The sequence below is a fragment of the Talpa occidentalis genome, unplaced genomic scaffold, assembly GCF_014898055.3.
Source record: "Talpa occidentalis isolate TD23 unplaced genomic scaffold, MPIMG_talOcc4v2.1 talOcc4.5, whole genome shotgun sequence".
Classification (NCBI taxonomy): domain Eukaryota; kingdom Metazoa; phylum Chordata; class Mammalia; order Eulipotyphla; family Talpidae; genus Talpa; species Talpa occidentalis.
In genome coordinates this window covers 100,278,715-100,299,930 of record NW_023604861.1, presented here as the reverse complement: position 1 = coordinate 100,299,930, position 21,216 = coordinate 100,278,715, and the positions used below count along the sequence as shown (strand labels likewise).

At 39.8% G+C, this 21,216-nt stretch overlaps 3 protein-coding genes across 4 annotated transcripts in view; 1 reads left to right on the top strand and 2 right to left on the bottom strand.

The window, feature by feature from the left end:
* Positions 1 to 1,134: 1,134 nt before the first annotated feature.
* Positions 1,135 to 7,952, bottom strand: LIPT1 (lipoyltransferase 1). Its single transcript, XM_037527945.2, has 2 exons — positions 7,897 to 7,952; positions 1,135 to 2,287 (listed from the first exon to the last, which is right to left on the bottom strand). Exon 2 carries the CDS (start codon positions 2,284 to 2,286, stop codon positions 1,180 to 1,182), a length of 1,107 nt encoding a protein of 368 aa, XP_037383842.1. The 5' UTR covers position 2,287; positions 7,897 to 7,952; the 3' UTR covers positions 1,135 to 1,179.
* A 286-nt stretch (positions 7,953 to 8,238) lies between these two features.
* The window catches only part of TSGA10 (testis specific 10), a 104,896-nt gene continuing 91,918 nt past the window's right edge, over positions 8,239 to 21,216 (top strand). The window contains exon 1 of the mRNA XM_054701898.1: positions 8,239 to 8,470. The gene's annotated coding sequence lies outside the window, so the exon portion shown is untranslated. The remainder of the gene's footprint in view (positions 8,471 to 21,216) is intronic.
* On the bottom strand, positions 9,634 to 21,215 carry CUNH2orf15 (chromosome unknown C2orf15 homolog). 2 transcript variants are annotated; one of them, XM_037527944.2, is made up of 3 exons: positions 20,861 to 21,198; positions 20,192 to 20,307; positions 9,634 to 12,469 (listed from the first exon to the last, which is right to left on the bottom strand). In XM_037527944.2, exon 3 carries the CDS (start codon positions 12,391 to 12,393, stop codon positions 12,118 to 12,120), a length of 276 nt encoding a protein of 91 aa, XP_037383841.1. In that variant the 5' UTR covers positions 12,394 to 12,469; positions 20,192 to 20,307; positions 20,861 to 21,198; the 3' UTR covers positions 9,634 to 12,117. The 2 variants fall into 2 exon arrangements, 1 of the variants encoding a protein (XP_037383841.1); XR_005128414.1 differs by having other exon boundaries at positions 12,391 to 12,469; positions 20,781 to 21,215.

The following is a 21,216-nucleotide window of genomic DNA, read 5'->3' as shown; positions in this document are numbered from 1 at the left end:
TATCCAACTCTCATAGGAATTCTCCCTAAGAGATAATGATACTTAAGGAAGAGAGTCTAGACATACTAGTCATAATTCTAGATTTTGGAAGTTCTATCCCTAAATCCAATTAGAACACTGGAAGGCTACAAATACAAGTTTACCTATTAAATATATCAAGAAATGTGCAAGATCTATGTGGAAAAAAAATCTTTATGGAAGGATATAAAAGTTTAAAACTAGAATAACTGGAAAGACAAGTTATATTGCTGAATGGGAAGACTTAAGATGTCAGTTCTCCAAATCAATTTATTAAAGTGACAAAAAGAGACTACCACTAGGACATTTGCTTGACCAACTATAAAGACAAAGTACATGATTAAAAAAATGTTTGGGCATAAGAATGGAAAATAAATTAATGGGCTAGAATAAGGCATCTGGAACATGAATGAGGAGTCTGAGAACATGTCTGAGAGCGACAAAGTGAATGTGTGTATGAGTAATTAATACACAGTAAATGTGTCTTTCAGATCAGTGGGGAAAGGAAGACCATTCTATTGTTAAAGCTACTCTAACTGGCATTTTGTTATTGCAGCCCTAGCAAACTAACATACAGTGCTTTATTACTTACTTTTTAAAAGAACCATCTGTGTATTAGTAGAAAAATCAATTGTTGGAATAATAAAAGTGACCATTGTAGGTCAAGAGAGAAGCAAATGCAGGTAATAAAGGACATTTTGAAAAATTTCATGCTGGAGTTGAGATGAAATGAGATTAGGAAAGAGTTAAGGGCTCAGAAAAGTACAATAGGTTTGACTTAATGGGAGAGGGTGAAGGATAAGAAATTATAATTAAAAGGGAGAATTTTAGAGTTTAAGGAATACAAGGTGGCAAGAACCCTGGGTTATATTCCCTAGGAGAAAGAAAAACTAATTTTTTGAGGTCAGAATGTTTGATAATGGTATAAATCTCCAATGGTAATGAGTTAAACTATAAATGTATTTGAAATATTAAAATCAATGATGAAAGAGATCAAAGTATCCTAGAAGTAGAAAAATATGGACAAGACTAGGGGACAGACAACTTTAAATTGAGAAGTTACTATAAGAGAATAGGCCTTTTTTATTTTAGGAGACATACAGTGTACATTTGAAATTTAAATTTTCTCATTTAAACAAATATTAAGAAATTTACTTGAAATCACATTATCCCCTTAATTTTTTCACAGAGAATATTCCATTTACTGTGCAGTTCATCATCTTCTAGACTTGTTTTATGTAATGTAGTTTCAACTGGGCAAAACTTACTGCCAATAAAACTTGAGTTTAATTTGTCACATATTTCTAATGGCAACCAATGATCAGGTGCTTCAATTTTACAAATTTCAATTCTTCCATTCTTTATGTCTATATATACTTTAATTTCCAAATATGACTGTTCATATAATACATTAAAAGAAGTGTTTATAGTAAACTTTGGAGTTTTGCCATATATCCACTCCCAGGTTTGTAGTTCTTTGGCTTTGTTATTTATTCCAGGAAACAGTGTCTCATCTGTTGGGTTTATTAGGTGAATATGTTTATCAATGTGATGATAAGCAGCATATTCTACAGCAATAGCATTCATCATTACTTCACAGGTCAGAGTGGGATCCTTATCCAAAAGATTTTTTACTAAGGAAGGTATGCTGGCAGTGGCATTGCTTCTGATCCCTTGGTAAGGGCTCTTCAGCAAAGATGACAAGAAGGTCCTGTCAGTACTACATAATAAAGTGCAATGGTGATAAGCAGTAGTCCGGCCAATCTTAGAAGCTGTTCCTGAGATTTTAAACTGTCCATCAAGTAAAAGGTCAAACCTTTTGGTAGGCTGCACATCCAGCTGAGGCTGGACAGCATTCAGAGCTCTTACAACTAATTTCAGATTTTCCATCCGATCATACTTTTTTTTGGTTGAAAAAAAAGTCAAATTGATATTACCCATATCATGGTAAACAGTTCCTCCTCCACTTCTTCTTCGAGCCAGTTTTATACCTTCTTCTCTCATCAGATTCAGGTTGCATTCCTGCCAAGGATTCTGATGCCTACCAATCACAACACAGGGAGAATTTCTCCAAAGGAAAAGAACTGGCTTGCCTTCTAGATTCATGTGGTCATGGATCCAGTCTTCTACTGCCAGATTTTGGTACACATCATTGGAAATAGACTGTAAAATGAGCCCACTTTTTACTGTGCTTTTAAAGCCAGCTGCTGGGACCTTGAAGTTACAAAGTAACTGGAAGCAATTCTTCTTTGGAAATGGGATCTGCATGCTTTTGAAAATGAAAGGCAAACAAATTGATTGATATATAAAAGGAAAATGAAATTCTATTTTCTAGCTATCAATTCTTGGTTATTTAACCTAAACTTTTCCAATTCTCTAAGTATCCAGACTAGTTGCTTTTCTTGTCCTTAACTTTATCGTTAGCCTTTAGTAATTCTACAACTGAGTATTCTTTTTTTTTTTTTTTAAGATTTATTTATTTATACAAGAACTGGGGTACAGGTCAGAGGTGCAAGAGGGTGAGAGAATTCACTAGAGACAGAGTGGGGAGCAGAACAGGCTGAGGGGAGCAGCGGGTGAGGCCGGAGAGGTCCGCAGTGCCATGTGGGTTTCTCCCTGGCTAGGGATCGAATCTGCGCTGCAGAGGCCGCTGACAGCTTCACAGTGCTGCACTCAACCCGCTGTACCACCAGAGAGGCTCTACAACTGAGTATTGAAAGGAAATATATAAAGACAAATCTCAAACCATTTCAACTGATATGGAATAAGGACATAGATTTTTCAAACAATAAATCTACAAATGCATTATGGAATATATCTCAATAAGCTAAGAGCAAAATAAAATAATCCATAATGCCAGCCTGTTTAGATGATCACAATTAATGTTTTGGTGTGTACCTATTTTCTTCTTCTACCTATTTCTGCATGTGTAACATACATTCCCCCTCAAAAGGAAGTGAAACTATTTCAACGTTATTAAGATCAATGATGAAAGAGATCAAAGCATCCTAGAAGTAGAAAATATGGACAAGACTAGGGGACAGACAACGTGAAATGGGGGCGAAGTTACCAAAAGAAAATAGCTTGATCACAGCTGCCCCGGTCCCCGCGCCTGCAACCTAAGCTGCTGGGGAGACGCGCAGGAACCCTCGCTGAGGTGAATGACCCTCACTGGGTCATCAAAAACCGGGCTCACCGCAAGGGAGTGGGGTGCAAAAGGTGCCATTTCTGCGGGCACTGAACTGGGCTACTGCCCGCATCGCGGATCTGAGGACTTCGGAACTGAGAACTGGGGCACGAAATTCAGGGTCTGGGATCCCCACGAACGTAGGGCACAGGGCACACACAGCTCCCTCACGCCACTGAGGTGCTCCAAGCCACCCCCACTCTATTGGCGGGGAGGGGAAGGGGCACAGTTCAGGAAGGATACTAGGAAAGATCTCTGGCTCCACCTAGTGACTAGAACAAAAATCACCAACTTCTGATGGAAGCCAGGGATCCCAAAACCACCCTCAGGCTGAGAGAGGGTGGGCCACACAAACAGGGGTAAGAAGGGAAACAAGGCGTGGAGCACGACCCCTTTCTGGAACTGAGAGCCAGACACAGGATCTGGGGCGTGGGACGGGCCATAACAGTGGGCACTGCACAGGGTGACAGCCAGCATTTTGGATCTGATAACCCTGGAACTGAGACCAGAGCGCAGAATTCAGGGCACGGGATCCATACAGGTGTGGGCACAGCACTGGGTGAACACGGGGCAGACACATCACTCAACTTGCACAAGAGCCCCTGTGCTGAGGTGCTTCTCCCCACCCACCTCTCCCGTTCCTCAGAGAACCACTGGGAGAAAGCACAGGTCAGCAAATACAGGTCTCTGGCGCCACCTAGTGATCAGAACAAAATCACAAAATCACCAACTAGCTGATTCTCTGTTGGAACTGAGTAAATACAGAGGGAGGACACTGTAAGGGGCAGTGCCCAGCAACACAGCATCAACGCCCTGGTGGAGTATTGGCATACAGTGCTGGACTGGGTCTGGTAAACAGTTTCCAACACTACTGAAGGAGCACCCCAAAGAGATGCACGCCACCACCAGTGGCACAACGTCCCAATGCATAGAACTAATTAGAAAGCAAACAGTAGGAAGAAGGAAAAATATAAATAACCAAGCAAGCCCAAAGAAGGAGGACACACCACAAAAAGAAAAACAGTCACCAGAGCTCAACATTGACATGGAAGAACTTCTCAGGGCCTGTCAAATAGAGAATTAATGATCATGATTAAAAAACAGAAAGAAAGTGAAAAGAAAAAAATAATTTCAGACAAATAATCACTGAACTGAAGAATGAAGTTGAGACCTCAAGAAAGGAAAGAAAAGAAATGCAGGAGATTAAAAGATTACTAGAGGAGATAAAGAACTCTGGGAAAAGTAATGAAAAGAGAATCCATGAAGTGGAAGAACAGATCAGTACTTTCGAAGATACAGAAATAAAAAGAGCCAAAAGAGAAAAGGAGAGGGCCTCCCTGGTGGCGCAGAGGTAATCAATTTGAACCAAGCAAATGAAGTTCTTTTTAATGTGATTTGACCAGTCTTTTAAAATGTGCATTGTAAGTCCAGATAATATATGCTTAGCAGGGCCTCCCCGGTGGCACAGCGGTTGAGCGCTGGGTTGCGAAGCTGCCTGCAGCCTCTAAAGCGCCAGTTCGATCCCTGGCTGCTCCCAGGCCACTGGAGGAGGGTCCCACATTGCTCCCCTCAGCAGTGTACTTCGGTCCTTCTGCCTGCTCTGCTCCCTGCTCTGGCTCTGGTGAATTCTCTCACCCTCCCGCGCTTCTGACTGTACCCAGTGCTTGTATAAATACATAAATAAATCTTAAAAAAAAAAAACAAAACAAAAAAGCTAAAAAAAAGAACAACTCAATGACATTTTTCAAAGAAATAGAACAAATACTGATGAAATTCTTATGGAACCACACACACAACAAAAAAAACCACAAATAGCCAAAGCCCTACTGATGAAAATAAAGGAGAAAGGAGGTATCACACTTCCACACTTCCAAACTTCAAGCTATACTATAAAGCCATAATAATTAAAAGTTTGGTATGAGAACAAAAAGAGACACACAGACCAATGGAACTGAATAGAGAGCCCAGAAATAAAACCACACTTATATGGAAAACTGATCTTTGACAAAGGAGCAAAGAACATGCAATGGAACACGGACAGTTTGTTCAATAAATGGTGCTGGGAAAAATGGACCACCACATGCAAAAAAATGAAAGTAGACCACTACCTCTCACCGCGCACAAAAATCCTAAAAATGTATAAGAGAACTGGACATAAGACCTGAAACCATAAAATATATAGAAGAAAATATAGGTAAAACACTACAAGACATACATCTCAGAAACATCTTTAAAGACACATCACCCAAAGCAGTGATAGTGAAGGCAAAGATAAACACCCGGGATTATATCCAACTAAAAGCTTCTGCACAGCAAAAGTGATTTTAACCAAAACAGGGAGACACCCCACTGATGGGAAAAAATCTTTGCACTCCATTCAACTGATAAGGGACTGATCACGAAGATATACAAAGAACTCACATGGCTCAACAAAAACAAAATAAACAATCCAGTCAAGAAATGGGCAGAAGAACTCAAAAGACATTTCTCCAAAGAGGAAATGCAAATGGCCAACAGCCATATGAAAAAATGTTCAACATCCCTTATCATCAAGGAAATGCAAATCAAAACCACATTGAGATACCACCTTACACCAGTAAGAATGGCACATATCAAAAAAACAAGCAACAACAAATGTTGGCAAGGATATGATGAAAAAGGAACTCTCCTACATTGCTGGTGGGAGTGCAAACTGGTCCAGCCACTATGGAAAGCTGTCTGGAGGTTCCTCAGTCTACTAAAAATGGAGCTACCATATGACCCAGCAATTCTACTCCTAGGGATCTACCCAAAGGACACAAAAACATTGATTAAAAAGAACACCTGTACTTCTTTGTTTATTGCAGCACTATTTACAATAGGTAAAATCTGAAACAACCCAAATGCCCCAAAATAGATGACTGGATCAAGAAGATGTGGTATACATACACAATGGAATATTATTCAGCAATCAAAAAAGATAGACTCATGCCATTCGCAGTAACGTGGATGGAGCTAGAAGGAATTATGCTCAGTGAAATAAGCCAGAAGGAAAAAGAAAAATAGCAGATGGTTTCAGTTATAGCAGGACTATAAGGGAACCAACTAAGACATCAGTGTAAAAAAATAATAACAGTACAAAACACAACAAAGCAAAAACGGACAATTATAAATCAGACATACTACAGGGGAGGAGGCGGGAGAGGGATCAGAGGGAGGGAGGGAGGAGCACAGGGGACTGTGGTGATGGTGCACGGGTGCACTGATGAAGGAAACTATGTGGACTACACCTGAGGGGGTGGAGGGCAAATATTGCTTAAAAATGAACAATGATGTAAAAATACAAAAAAAACTAATTAATAAAAAAAATCCATATTAAATTACGATTGACTGCCTGAGGGGGGGGGGAGGCAATCACAGTTTCAGGGTCACATGGGAAATCTATTAACAATTTTATTATTTTTAGACACTACACATTATTTTTGTTAGTGGTAATAAAGTATAAGGTGGGGCTGAAAATACTAGCAGTAGTAACTATTTTGAGTAGTCATAAAGAAACCATTCTATTCCAAGTCTATTTTTTAGAATGGTCACAATTTTCCTCCAGGTTAAAGAACTGGGATAGAATGTGTTATTAAAGTCTATAGTTAGATCAAGTTCTTTAGCTAACATCCTAAAGCACAATTCCACTGAAAAATTAAAGTCTTTAGGGCCTCCCTGGTGGTGCAGGGGTTAAGGTCTCAGCGTTATCAAGCTATCTGTAGCCACTGCATCCTGAGTTTGATCCCCAGGCACGGAGCTAACTCATAAGGCACAGCAGACCTCTTAGGTCTCACCAGCTGCTCCCCTCAGCAGTGTATTTCAGTTAGTTTGCCTGTTCTGCTCCCCACTCTGTCTCTGGTGAATTCTCTCACAACCCCCCACCCCCGGCCTATACCCCAGTTCTTGTATGCATTAATAAAAATAAATAAATCTTAGAAAAATTAAAGTCTTCATATTTTCATTAATCTATATATATTAATAAGTTATGCCACATAAAAGTTGAGGCAATTTATAGTCTCTGCATAGAAAACTTGGGACATAGTCTATAATTGTCATGACATAGTCAAGACTTGGAAAGCCTGCTACATTTTATTTAAACTAACTCTGCTTATCTCATACCGTTTCATTGCTATTTTTATAGTTTTTCTCTAGGAAGGCAATCTTATTTCTATGCTCTAGGAGGGCACTTCGCTAGCACTAATCTGAATAGTCAAACATGCTTGTCCATCACGGAGCAGGGAAAAAATAACACAATTCCGTCTACCCTTCTGGGCAGACTCAGCTCCTTAGCAAACTTTACCGAGGCTATTTTGCTGCCTCTTTGCAGTACGTAACTTAAGCTGAGTCTCTTTCAGGTGGTATGCATGTTTTAATTCGACTTTTTTTGGCTCTTTGGGGGTGAGGTCACAGATGACCGCCCACAAGGTTAACATTTTCCCCCTCCCGTGTTGGGAATAAACCACCTCGCGGTGAAATTGGCTCGTTCCCAACGCCCAGTGTAAGCTGCTGCGCCCTCAGCACCAGCCACCGCGCGCCCGGCGGGCCGGGTCCCAGGATCCCAAGTCCCCAGGCAGCCGCCGGGGCCCGGGACGCCCGGCGCGCCCGGGGAGAAGGCTAAGGCCCCTACCCAGGCCGCAGCGCCCAGAAACCCCGCATCCGGCCTCACCCACCTGCGGCTCCCGGGGGTGCCTCTGGCCGCGCGCGAGCTGGTGCGGGAGAAGGTCGCGTGTGACCCCAGCCTCCGCGGGCCGCCCACTCGCCGGCCGCCCAGCCAGGCCCGCCCAGCCAGGCCCGCCCGCGGAGGGGCGGGAGGAGGGGAGGGCGCGGGCGCGGCGGCCGGAAGCGCGGGGAAAGGCGGAGGGTCGCGTCCGGCCTCGAGCTACCTGGTGGGCCGAGCAGCCCGCCGGGTGCCTGAGGGGTCTTCGCAGTGGCTCAGCCGGTGCCAAACCAGGTAGAGGCAGGGCGCAGTCCCCCTTCAAATGGTACCGGAAGCCATGAGGGCCCAGTTGGAAGGCAAGCGCCTCGCGCGGCCGCACAGCGGTGAGAGTCACCGGGGCGAAGGTAGGAGAGCTGCTCTGTCAGGCTGGAGGGGGCGCCTGGAGGGGCGAGTCTGGGAAGTCCGCCAGGAACGCTGACTGATCACAGGTCAGGCCCATGTAGAAAACCTGTCAAACTGTCCATGGTCGCAGCAGGTCTTTACGTAGCCGTCTCACTGTCCAGAGGGCCTAAAACTCCACTTGGAAGGTGAGGAAACTAAAATCAATTTTATTATTATTTTTAAAAATTTTTATTTTTATATTCCCCATACAATTGCAACCCCCTTATTTTGACCCCAATCCCTCCTTTCCCCGCTCCCCCTCTCCCCCCGCCCCCGCCTTAGTGTGTCTCTGGTTCATAGTTGTTTGTTGATTTTGATTTTTTCTTTCTTATAGTTATTCTTTTTCCGGGTCCCTTATTTAGGTTTTCTAGATTCCTGCTATGAGTGAGACCATCCGGTATTTTTCTTTTTCTTTCTGGCTTATTTCGCTGAGCATGATCCCTTCCGGCGCCATCCATGTTGCTGCAAATTGCATGTGTTTATCTTTTTTGAATGCTGAGTAATATTCCATGGTGTATATGTACCACATCTTCTTGATCCAGTCATCTATTTTTGGGCATTTGGGTTGTTTCCAGACTTAGCTATTGTAAACAGTGCTGCTATAAACATAGGGGTGCAGGTGCTCTTTGGAATTGATGTTTCTGTGTCCTTTGGGTAAATACCTAGGAGTGGAATTGCTGGATCATATGGAAGCTCTATGTTAGTAGGTTGCGGAATCTCCACACAGCTCTCCATAGTGGTTGGACCAGTTAAAATCAATTTTAAAAGACACGTTACCGTTGCGTTTAAAGAAATGAACGCTTATATTCGCAATACATTAAGTAATAGGACTGGGTGAATCAGAAAACAAACACACAGAGGCCAATGAACATTACCACTTGGGGTGGGAGGGTATCCCTCACTACAGCTAGCAAGAAAACCCATCAGTTGGGAAAGTCCCCAGCAAGCCAAAGTAGCAAAGTGATAATTTCAGTTAACTATTGCTATGTAACAGACCGCCTCAAATATTTGTGACTTAAAACAGTTCACTATTTCTAACACTTTATATGAACAAATTGAGCGATTCCCCTATTGGTTTCACCTGAGCCTAACAGTGCAGCTTCATTCAGCAAGGGTTGGCTGCACTGGGAGGTTCCCTATGACTTTAGTCACACCCTTGCATTTGGTCAAGGACTCTTGCTAGGGCGTCTTAGCCCAGGGCTAGCCTTGGAAGTAGTATTTCAGCCATATTCTACTGGCACAAAAACAACAGCAAAGTCAGCCCAGAGTTAAGGAGTGGGGTAAAGGGCCCTCCTCTTGGTGAGAGGTGCCCAAAGCATTTGTGGTCACTTTTTCAGTCTTCTCAGAAATCAGTCCCTCCTTCAGTTACAATAGATATCATCAAGACTTGAATCTTGAAAAAGCATCCAGTGTTCAGTGTGATGATGTTGACACTTGAATGACCAGAACTCCAAATAAAGCTATAATAAGATGTAATGGCTCCTCATTTATTTATTTTTACCCTTTTTTTTTGAAGTCACTTGCATTAGTCTTTTTTTTTCCTTTTTTTTTTTAAGATTTATTTATTTATGCATACAAGAGCTGGGGAACAGGCCAGAGGTGTGGGGGATGAGAGGATTCACCAGAGACAGAGTGGGGAACAGAACAGGCAGAATGACTGAAATACATTGCTGAGGGGAGCAGCACTTGAGTCAGGAGAGGTCTGCTGCACCATGTGGGTTGCTCCTTGGCTGGGATTGAACTCGTGCTGCAGTGGTTGCCAATAGCTTCATAGGTTGCGTCTTAACCCTTGTGCCACCAGGGAGGCCCTGAATTAGTCTTTCTTACAAAATAAGAAGATAGTTAATAAAACTTGAGATGGTAGTTTTTCCCCTTAATTTCTTGAGTAGGAATCCCATTAGTTCCTAACTGCTCTGAGACCTCTGTCCTTTGGTTATTCTTAGCTCTCCCTTGGAGCCATCTCTATTGGAGTCTTCCACTGACACTCAAACACGTACTCAGTCTCATCTTACTTCTCCAGTGGTCTCAGTTTGCTGGTCTGATCCAATGAACCTTTCCGTTTTCATCTAACCTTGCAGTTAAGATGAACAACTCAGATTAGGAATCTTGACATTACCCTGTCTTGGTTTTCTACCAAGCTCATTATCTACACCTCAGTCTCCTTTGTCAGTTTTCCCTGCCCCGACCAGTTCTTAAACGCTGTAGTTTCTCAGGATTTTATCTCACTCTATACATTAGCCTTAAGCAATCTCTTTATCATGACTTTAAACAACACTTTTGTGTACAATTTCCAATTTTATATTTTTAGTTCCATACATACAACTGTCTACTTGTCTTAGAAACCTGGTATGTATAAAAACTGTGCTCTTGAAGTCACCCTTTCCTCCAGGGAACCTCCATGCCATACTTTACCTGGAGTATCTACCCTTCTCAACATCTTGACCAACATCATTTCACTTGGACAGCAGTATGACTACTATAATTATCATGTCCTCACAGAAGCCTTCCTGCTTTGCACAATTAAAAGTCAAGTTTATGTCTCCTGATAAGTCTGAACGTTTTACATCCTGTCCCATCACAATTTGCATCTTACAGAAAAATCTGATTTTTTATCTTTCCTTGGGAAATACATAGTACATACTATGAAGGCAATGGCTACACTCAACTCTACCCCAACACTCAGTACAGTTCCAGGTTAGGTGAATAAATGATTTAGATATATTTTTTTCTTCCAAAGAATTATGTTCTGTAAATGATAAAAAGCATCATCTTATTGGCTTATGTTCCATTCAACAATTATTTTTACTCTAGGTTGATTAGTCCCTACTTTTGTTTAGCATTCTTCTGATTTATAAAATATTACTTCTCCTAAGATGATATTTTTTCTTTGTTTTTATGAATATTAAGGAGATTACTCAATTGGCTATTAGAGATAGTCATTAAAAATTAAAGTATATAAAAAATGCCCAAAACATATATAATATAGTTACAGGTCATAATAAAGCCAGACACAAAATGGCTTTATTTTCATCAAACATTACGTGTAACAATACTGCTGTTTCAAACTGCTAGATACTTACAGTGGCAAACTGATATATGAAACAAGAATTTTTTTAACACTAGACTGCTTTCTTATGGTAAATATTGGTGGTATAAAGTGGTAGCACCTGCAAGATAAACTATTATACTTGGAAATAACTATTTTCAAACTGCAGTGAATTCAATGTGGGAGGAAAAAGGCTTTAAAAGGAAAACTTAAAATGTGGAATGTTAAAGAAGTTACACAATTTACTGGATTTTTGCAGATTAACACAGATCACTTACAGAACAAAAATACAGATTACCACAGATCTTTTACAGCACCCTGAAGCAAAATCCCAAATTGGAAACATAACATACAAAATTACAAAATTCGTACACTAGAAGTAGTGTAAAATACTGATCTCAAATTGTTTGGGTACAGTTTATGTTTAGTTTTTCATCAATTTTAAATACATTATGATTACAATGTTTTGGTGCTATTTAAATACTCTTAATCAAAAACTCTGATTTTTGACAAGGATAGAATGTAATACCAGAGAAATATGCTTTGAATTTTGTAAAGCTTTTTCTTCCTAAAGCAACTTTTTTGAGTACTTATCATCAAAAAATGCAGTGAAAGGTGATTGAAAAATAGTGAAAAATAAGCAATTCTTTTTCTTCATTTTGTTAGGTTTTCTTATTAAGGTTTTCTCATTCAACATACCTTGTCAAAAGCAATTTTTGGTTTCTTTGACAACAGGTACAAATGACTTCATTCCACATCTGTCATTTCTATTCCATCACATTCTTTAACATATACCACTGAACCCAAGTCTTCCTCTGAAAGAGCTCTTGTGCCAGTTTCTTTAGTCTTTGTAAAGATTTCTTGGTTTGTGTCTTCTAATCTTATTTTCTTCGTGTTTTGGAATAATTGAGTCACTGGTTCCAGCTTGCTTTTCTCAGTCCCTTGGATTAAGTGATCATCCACTTTTGAATCTAAATGCATAGCAGATACCTGAGTAGTAGATTTACTCAGAGAAAATCCCATTGGGACAGATGAACAAATACCAAGGTGATTTTCAGATAACGCTTTACGTAGTGGAAGTATTTCTTCAACTTGATAGCTTGGGGTAAAAAAATGTTAACAAGTGAATACAGCAGGAATTTCAACAACTAACTTCATGGCAATGTTTGTTTTAAATGAAAATGACACAGATACCAAAAATATAAAGTAAAATTGATTCTTTCTCTAATTATTTACATTTTCTTTGTTGGAAGGTTTGTATGTTCCACAGTGTCTGTGAGTATTTTTTTTTAAAGGAATTTACCAGATTTATGTTCCACCATCTTTGAGAAAATAATACTTTCTCTACTAGTCCTTTCTATTATTCTTTTTATCAAAAACTTTCAATTCATTATTTAAAAAATAATAATTATGTAAGGCCAGAGTACCCACAAATACTCTATTTGTCTTTCACCCAAAGGAGGCAGGGGCAGGATAAAATAGACTTCCAGCAAGTGAAGATGAAAAGAGATATGGATGGACACTATATAATGTTCAAGGGGACATCTGGAAAACATAATATTGATCAATATATACTTACCAAATGAGTGAGAACCAAAATACATTAGACAATTACTACTGTCTCTGAAAATACATATGTGGTAGGAGACTCCAACACCCCACTCTCACCAATGGACAGATCAATGAGATGGAAAATAAACAGACAAAATAGTCCTAAACAAAGATACAGATCACATGGTCCTAATAGACATCTATAGGAAACAAACACATTTGCCAAAAACCAAAATGCACATTTTTCTCAAGTGAACATAGAGAATGCTCCAATATTGGCCACATGCTGGGTCACAAGAAATCATATCAAGTATCTTCTTTGACAATAAAGGTATCAAACTAAAAATCAACTACAAAAAGAAAGCAAAGAGATCCCAAATTACATGGGCACTGAACAACATGATACTGAATAATCATTGGATTAATGAAGAAATGAAAGAAGAAATAAAAAAAATACCTTAAGACAAATGATAATGACACAATCTTTCAGAATGTATGCAAAAACAGTAGCAAGAGAAAAGTATATAGCAATAAAAGCCCACATTAAGAACAAGAAAGAACCCAAAGAAACAACCTCATCTCCCATCTCAAGGAACTAGAAAAGGAGCAAAAAAAAACAGTAAAAAAAGGAAATAATAAAAATTAACACAGAAATAAATAGAATAGAAACACAAAAGACAGTCCAAAAGATCAATGCAACCAAAAGTTGGTTCTTTGAAAAAATAAGCAAAATAGACAAACCCCCTAGCCAGGCACAAAAAGAAAAAGAGGGAGAAAACTCAAATAAATGAAAGAGGAGAAATTACAACAGGCATAGCAGAAATCCAGAGAATAATTAGAGATTATGATGAACAATTATGTGCAAACAATTTCAACGATCTAGATGAGGTGGACAAATTCTTAGAACTATACAATCACCCAAGGCTGAACAAAGAAGAAATAAAAAACTTAGACAAAATAATTACAAGCAGTAAACTGAAACAGTAATCAAAATGCTCCCAAAAAACAAAAGCCCAGGACCAGATGGTTTCACAAAGAAGTGCTACCAAACACTCAAAGATGAACAAATGCCAATCCTACAAAAACTCTTTCAAAAAACTGTGAAAGAAGGAACACTACCAAATACATTTTATGAGGCCAACATTACACCAATATCTAATCTAAACAAAGACAACACATAAAAAGAAAATCACAGACTGATCCCCCTAATGAACACAGACGCAAAAATCCTCAAGGATGGCTCAATATCCGAAAATCAAATAATGTAATTCACTAAATCAACAAAAAGAAAAACCATATGATCATATCAATAGATGCCAAGAAAACATTTGATAAAGTTCAACATCCATTTATGATGAAGGCCCTTAAAAAACCTGGGATTAAAGGGACATATTTTAAAGTAATAAAAGCCATATATAACAAACATGGTGAAGAACTGAAAGCCTTTCCATTAAGATGGGGAACAATACAAGAATGTCCACTCTCACTACTGCTTTTAAATGCAATACTGGAAGTCTTAGCTAGAGAAGCAGGTAAGAGAAAGACATAAAAGAAATCCAAAATGGGAAAGAAAAAGTAAAGCTATCATTTGCTGAGGATATGATAATATATTTAGAGAACCCTTAAAAATCCATGGAAAAACTAATTAAAGCAATAAACCAGTTCAGTAAAGTAGCAGGTTACAAAAAAAAAAAAATATTTAAAAAATCAATAGCTTTTTTATTTGCAAGCAATCTGAAGAGGAAGAAATTAAAGTAAAAACAAAACAAATCCATTCCATTTACAATTGTACCAAAAAAATTAAATAAAGCTAACATAAGAGGTGAAAGACCTATACAAGGAAAATTAAAAACTTTGGTTTTTTTAAAGATTTATTTATTTATACAAGAACTAGGGTACAGGTCAGAAGTGCAGGAGGGTGAGATAATTCACCAGAGCCACAGCAGGGAGCAGAACAGGCAGACCGTGGGGAATTGAACCAATACTGTAAATGCTGCAGAGGCTGCAGACAGCTTTGCAGCGTGGTGCTCAACCACTGCGCCATGGGGGAGGCCCTTTAAAAACTTTGTTAAAAGAAATAGAAGAAGACAGAAAGAAATGGAAAGACATTCCCTGCTCATGGATTGGAAGAATCAACATTACCAATATATCCACTCTACCCAAAACAATTTACAGACTCAATGCCATTCCAATAAAATTCCCAATATAATCACAAAAAATCCAAATACCTTAAGCCCTTCTGATAAAAAGGAGAAGAATGAGTCATTATATTCCCTGACTTCAAACTATACTCCAGAGCCATAATAAAAGCAGTGCTACTAGAACAAAAACAGAAACACATACCAATGGAATCGAAAGCCCGGAAGTAAAACCACACATATATGGTCAACTAATCTATGACAAAAGAGCAAAGAATATACACTGGAACAAGGAAGGTCTCTTCAATAAATGATGCTAGGAAAATTGGACTACCGCATGCAAAAGAATAACACAAGACTATTCCCTCAGACCATACACAAAAATCTACTTGATTGGATAAAAGACTTGAATATAAGGCCAGAAACCATAATATATATAGAAGAAAACATAAACAAAACATAACATAAAGTTCAGAAACGTCTTTGAGGACTCACCTCCAAAAGGAAGGAAAACAAATGAGACTAAACAGTTGGGACTACATCAAACTAAAAAGCTTCTGTACAGCAAGACAGTGACCAAAACAAAGACACACCCCACTGAGTGGGAAAGTATATTTGCATACCATACAACGGGTAAGAGACTGAGATCTACAAGAGCTTACACAAATCAACAAAAACAAAGGAAACAACCCAATCAAAAAATGGGCAGAAGAGCTAAAAAGATGCTTCTCTAAAGAAGAAATGCAAATGGCCTACAGATATATGAAAAAATGTTCAGTATCACTTATTATCAGGGAAATACAAATCAAAACCACAATGAGACACCACTTCACACCAATGAAAATAACCCATATTAAAAAGACCAGAAACAACAAAAGCTGGTGAGGATTTGGTGAAAAAGGAACCCTCTTACTCTGCTGGTGGGAATGTAAACTGGTCCAGTCACTAGGGAAGATGTGTGGGGGTTCCTCAAAACACTAAAAATCTATATACCATAAGACCCAGCAATTCCATTCCTAGGAATCTACCTACCCAGAGGACACAAAAACACTAATTTGAAAGGAAACCTGTACTCCTATGTTTACTGCAGCACTATTTATAACGGTCAAGATATGGAAACAGACTAAATGCCCCAAACCAAATGAATGGATCAAAAAGATGTGGTATGTATACCCAATGAAATACTACTCAGCAATCAATAACAATAAACTCATGCTATTTACAGCAACACGGAAGGGATTATAATAAGTGAAATAAGTCAGAAGGAAAGAGATAAATGTCATATGGTTTCACTTATATGTGGAATATATGTGGAATAATCCAAACAATGTGTCAGGAAAGACAAAACTTGCAAGCTGACCCCCTTAGATCTGAGACATAAAACAGGGGTTAGAGGAAGGAGAGAGGTCAAATGGGAAGAAAGAGCATGAGGAACTGTGGTGATGGAGCATGGGTGCTAAGGTGGTAGGAAAACCAGGGACTACCCCTGAGGGGAGAAATCAAATACTGTCTAAAAATTAACTACGATGTAAGAAAATAAGTATAGAAAAGAAAAAAACCAAAGTGAATACCCTGTTCTTAGGAGATACTTGCTGAAATTGGGGGTAAAGAATCATACCAACAATTTGCTTTTAAATTATTTTGTGACAGATATGGAAAGTAAAACATGCAAAATATTTAAGTCAGGATAAAAAATGCCTGATGTATTAATCTTGATGCATTTATGTCTAAAATTTTTTCAAAATATGAAGCTAAAAAAATTAGAAAAGAAAATTCATGACACAATCTACTGCACTTGAAATCAACAAATGTAAAATAATGGCAATGTATATAATTGTCAGCTAGCCCACTAAATTCAGCTAACAGAGGGATTGAAAAGGAACCAAATCCAATAGGGTAGATTTGACCCTATGAATCTTCACCATAACATCTCTGGGATCTTGAGGAGATGCAGGGAGAACAAGTCTACTTGGGGCCTCTTTGGCCTGTCATTCAAGATACATGAATATATATGAAAGAACAAAGAGCTCAATAAGTGTGGACACAAACCTACACAAAAAAAAACCAAACTTGCCTTACCAGATAGTAAAATATGCTACAATGTCAAAAGAACCAAAAGTCTGATTCTAGGTTTGTGTAGGAACTTCATAATGATATGGTAAAGGTGGTACCACATAACAAAGTAGTTGTTAATGAGAAAGGAAGAGTCCTTGGATAGGGACAGGACGGGACAGGACTCAAGGACAAAAATTTGCAAATATTTTACTGTTCCCACAAGCTGGTAAATAAGAGGTTAAAAACCTGATGGTTCTAGGCCTGGACACTTGTTGCCATAAATTTCCTTCATTGATTGTTTCTTTTTAACATTTCTGAGCTATCTTTACACAGCTTATCAAGTTGCTGCTACTGGAAGGAAAAGGAGTTGCAGACACAGAAGAGTCACGGCCTTTGAGACCAGACAGTTGTAAGAGCAGGATGGTCACAGGGCTGGTTCTTTATGATCCGAGCAACAGGGTAAAGGAGAGTTCTGGAGCCCTCGGTGGCTTTCTCAGGCTTTTATTGAGCTTTACATGTAGTGCAACAACTAGGTACACGGCAGGCAGGGGTGTGGGGAGAGGCCAGGATGCCGGAAGGTCTCCAAGCCCCAGGCAAGTCTTTACTCTGGGCTTCTCTGGCCGTCTTTCTCCCCTTCTCTGTCCTGCCTCTTCTGCTTCTCTTGGCAACTATCTCAATACTCCTTCTAGGGCCCACAGAAGTAAACAAGACAGCTTACAACAATGTAACTGTTACGGAGCAACCCGATATAAAAGGGGTTGCCTGGCTGTGGGTCCTCACCTGCACGCTTAAAAGGGACTTACTAATACTCCACTACAGGCACACACAAAAGGTTAATAAAAGGTTTATTTACAAGGGAAAGGGAAATGAGGAAATGTACAACTCAGGGAGAAAATAGGGAAATAAAGTCTTTAATGCGTCCTACCCCATCTGCGGACCTGGAAACCCCAAAGGCACTCGGAGAGCTGCCCCAGCTGCAAGCTGGCTGCGAGCCAAAAAAAAAAAAAGGGAAAACCCCCAAAGCCCGTGTGTCTGGTTTTATACCAAACCTGGCTGCTTAACCCCACCCTCAGGTTCCAGCAACCTTCCCTTTGGTGGTGATGGGATTTGTTGTTCCCAGTGTCTTGATGGCTTTGGTCTGGAGTGGGGGTGGAGTCCACAAAGCCTGTATGGAATTAGCTTTAGGACATCCTTTTTCCCCTAACATAATAACTGCAGGTGCCCCATCAGGCAGGGCAATCCGAATGGTGGGAGGGCAGAAAAGCCTGAAAATCATTTACCCCTATACCAGTTCAAACTGGAGCTGTGGGTACACAGCTTTCCTGAGATACTCACCTTGGAGATGGTCACAAGGCCTGCATAACTACCAAGCTGCAGCTGATTGGTGCCCACAATTAGCAACAACGAATGGAAGTTAGCCAAGTACACTCTCTGTGCTTTCTCAGCCATTAAGGTTGAATTCCTTTGTCAACAAACCTGAGTCCTTAACATCTATATAGACCCTTCACCCCAGCACCTCTGGGAATATCTCGCCCAGAGAGGTCTCCCCAGAGGGCTCTTTCCTTGCTCTTTTGCTGATAGTGACTCTTTGCCTGCCCTCACTGGTGTCTGTGAGATATTTTAAATATTGACCAGAGTGAGAGTCTCAAAAGCCTTTTCCTGGCTTGGCAGCGGGATCCCTTGGTCCATCTCCTGGTAGATGGAGCAGTGGACAGTGGCTGGTTGGCTATCAGCTTCTCTGCCTGTGTTGGAGGGGAAGTTGGATCAGGCTGGGGGCCCCAGGCCCACTCCTTTGTCTGATAACACTATATTACTAAACTTAGTCTGTTCTAACTCCTTTGTTGTATAGATGAAAATGAAAATCTTCTATCTTATAGAAGATTCCACATGCAGTGATGACCTAAAGTGAAAGTAAGAACTGTAAACACAATTTTTAAATATGGGACAATACATTTATAATCTTGCAGTGGAAAATAATTTCTTGAACAAAAACTAAAAAGACAAACAAAAAGAAGGAAAACATATGGGCTTAACTACTCACAATTAAAAACTGATCTTCAATAAAGAAACTATAAACAAAGTTAAGTAGAAAGAGAAGAGACTGGAAGATGTGCTATCCAAAGCTGACTAAGGGATTTATAACATGTTGTCAAGATATGGAAACAGACTAAATGCCCCAAACCAAATGAATGGATCAACAAGGAAGAAGGAAACCAAGGAAATAGGAAACCAAATAGAGAAATGGGCAAAGGAGATAAGGACACGATTCACATACTGAAGAATGCCAAATAGATAACAAGTATAAAAAGAGATGTTCAAACTTACAGAAATCAGAGAAACAAATTTTCTACCATCAGAATCATCAACTTTAGAAAGGTGGATAGCACCACATCTTAAGGAGAATGCAGGATTACAGGAAACCTGTGTACTGCTGCTGGAATCATTTTAAAATGCTATTTCATATTCCACATTTAATCCTTCACTTCTGGTTCTATTTCCACTGTTGCCCATCCATCCCATTGTATGTTCCTCAAACAGTATCTGGAATGAGTCTTATAACACATAAGGCAGATCACATCAATCCTCTACTCAATATGCTCTCATTACTTCCTATTTCAGAGTAAAAGTCAAATTCCACATTTCCCCTATTTCTTTTCAATAATGCTAGATGAGAAACTTTCCATCAAAATAATCTTGTATCTGAAGAAGAAATAAGAACATATATTTATTTTCAGGATGGTCTTTGAAAACTTCTTTGTAACTTATTTTATCAAATATAATTATATTTCAGAGAAAATGTACCTCTTGGGACCTCTGACCGCTTTACATTAAATAACTAGGATACTCAATGTAATTTTTAATATGTAGCTGTACTTACTTACAAATTATGTACTTGAAAATAAATGCTACAAAATGTAAGAAAATGTAATGGCACAAATAATGATGAAAAAAATCAGAGCAGAGGTTGGAAAAATATAAGGCATTACATTTAAGTGTACTTTAATAAAGAAATTTGTCCTAACATAAAATTTGTTTATGCTTGCCAGTACCACATTGTGGGAAAAATGAGTACTCACCTGGCAAAACAGGGATTGTTAGTATCTTCAAATGAGAGACTACTCTTAAAATGCACAGGTGTACAGTATATGAAGATCGTCAGAGAACAGTTACAAAAACCTAGTTATCTATTTATCTGTAGAAAAAGACAGGGAGATAAAGTCACCATTAGAGTGCAGACGCTCTTGGATTATTTAAACACTAAGAAATGTTAAAAAGACATTTTTCAAGGTGGGCTCCAAGAACTTGTCAGAATAATGTAATTTTTATTTTTTCACTAAAAAGCTCATTTTTTCCATTTTTAGGCAAGGTCGTTAATTTTAACATAGTTGGATGACCCAAAATAATATTGCACCTGGTTAAGTTAAATAAGTGTTCTCAGACTTAACGTTTCTCATTGATAGAAGACAAGTGAAGTGGTATTAAGGAGGAAAACAATTATACAATATTAAATAACAAGTGAAGCTGTACACCCTTTTCTTTCGTTAACCATCACCAAATTTTCTGGGAAAAGGAATTCGGAGAACTGCTATAGGTCCGTAATCTGCACTTTCATTGCTAGTTCTGACATTCCCTGATTCAACTCTGACTGAATCGTGCAGGACTGACCCGAGCCGTGGGTCCACCGGCTCCCCAGACTGCAGGCTGCCAGGGCTCACCAGAACAGGCCAGGCGGGGCGGGCTCTCACCGAGGGGGATGCAGCAGGAGGAGGCTCCCCCCCAAAACTGGCTCTGCGCGGCCGCAGGAGAGCACAACGACCTCCAAGCTCCAGCGAGCCGTTCTGGGGAGCAACGGGTTTACTGTACGTAGGTCCAGAATGGTGCCCGATCCTTGGGAAAAGTGACACAAAGCGGGGGCCGCGAAGCAGCAGGTGCTCCAGGGTTGAAGGCTGCGGAAAGAGACCCAGCTCTGCGCATGCGTGTTCCATCCAGGTGTGGCAGCTGCCTGCAAGGAGTCGGAAGCGGTGGGAAGGGGCGAGCGACTGGTTACTAAGAGACGGAACGCGCGGGAGGGGCGGCTGGCCGCTGAGTGGGCGTGCGCCTG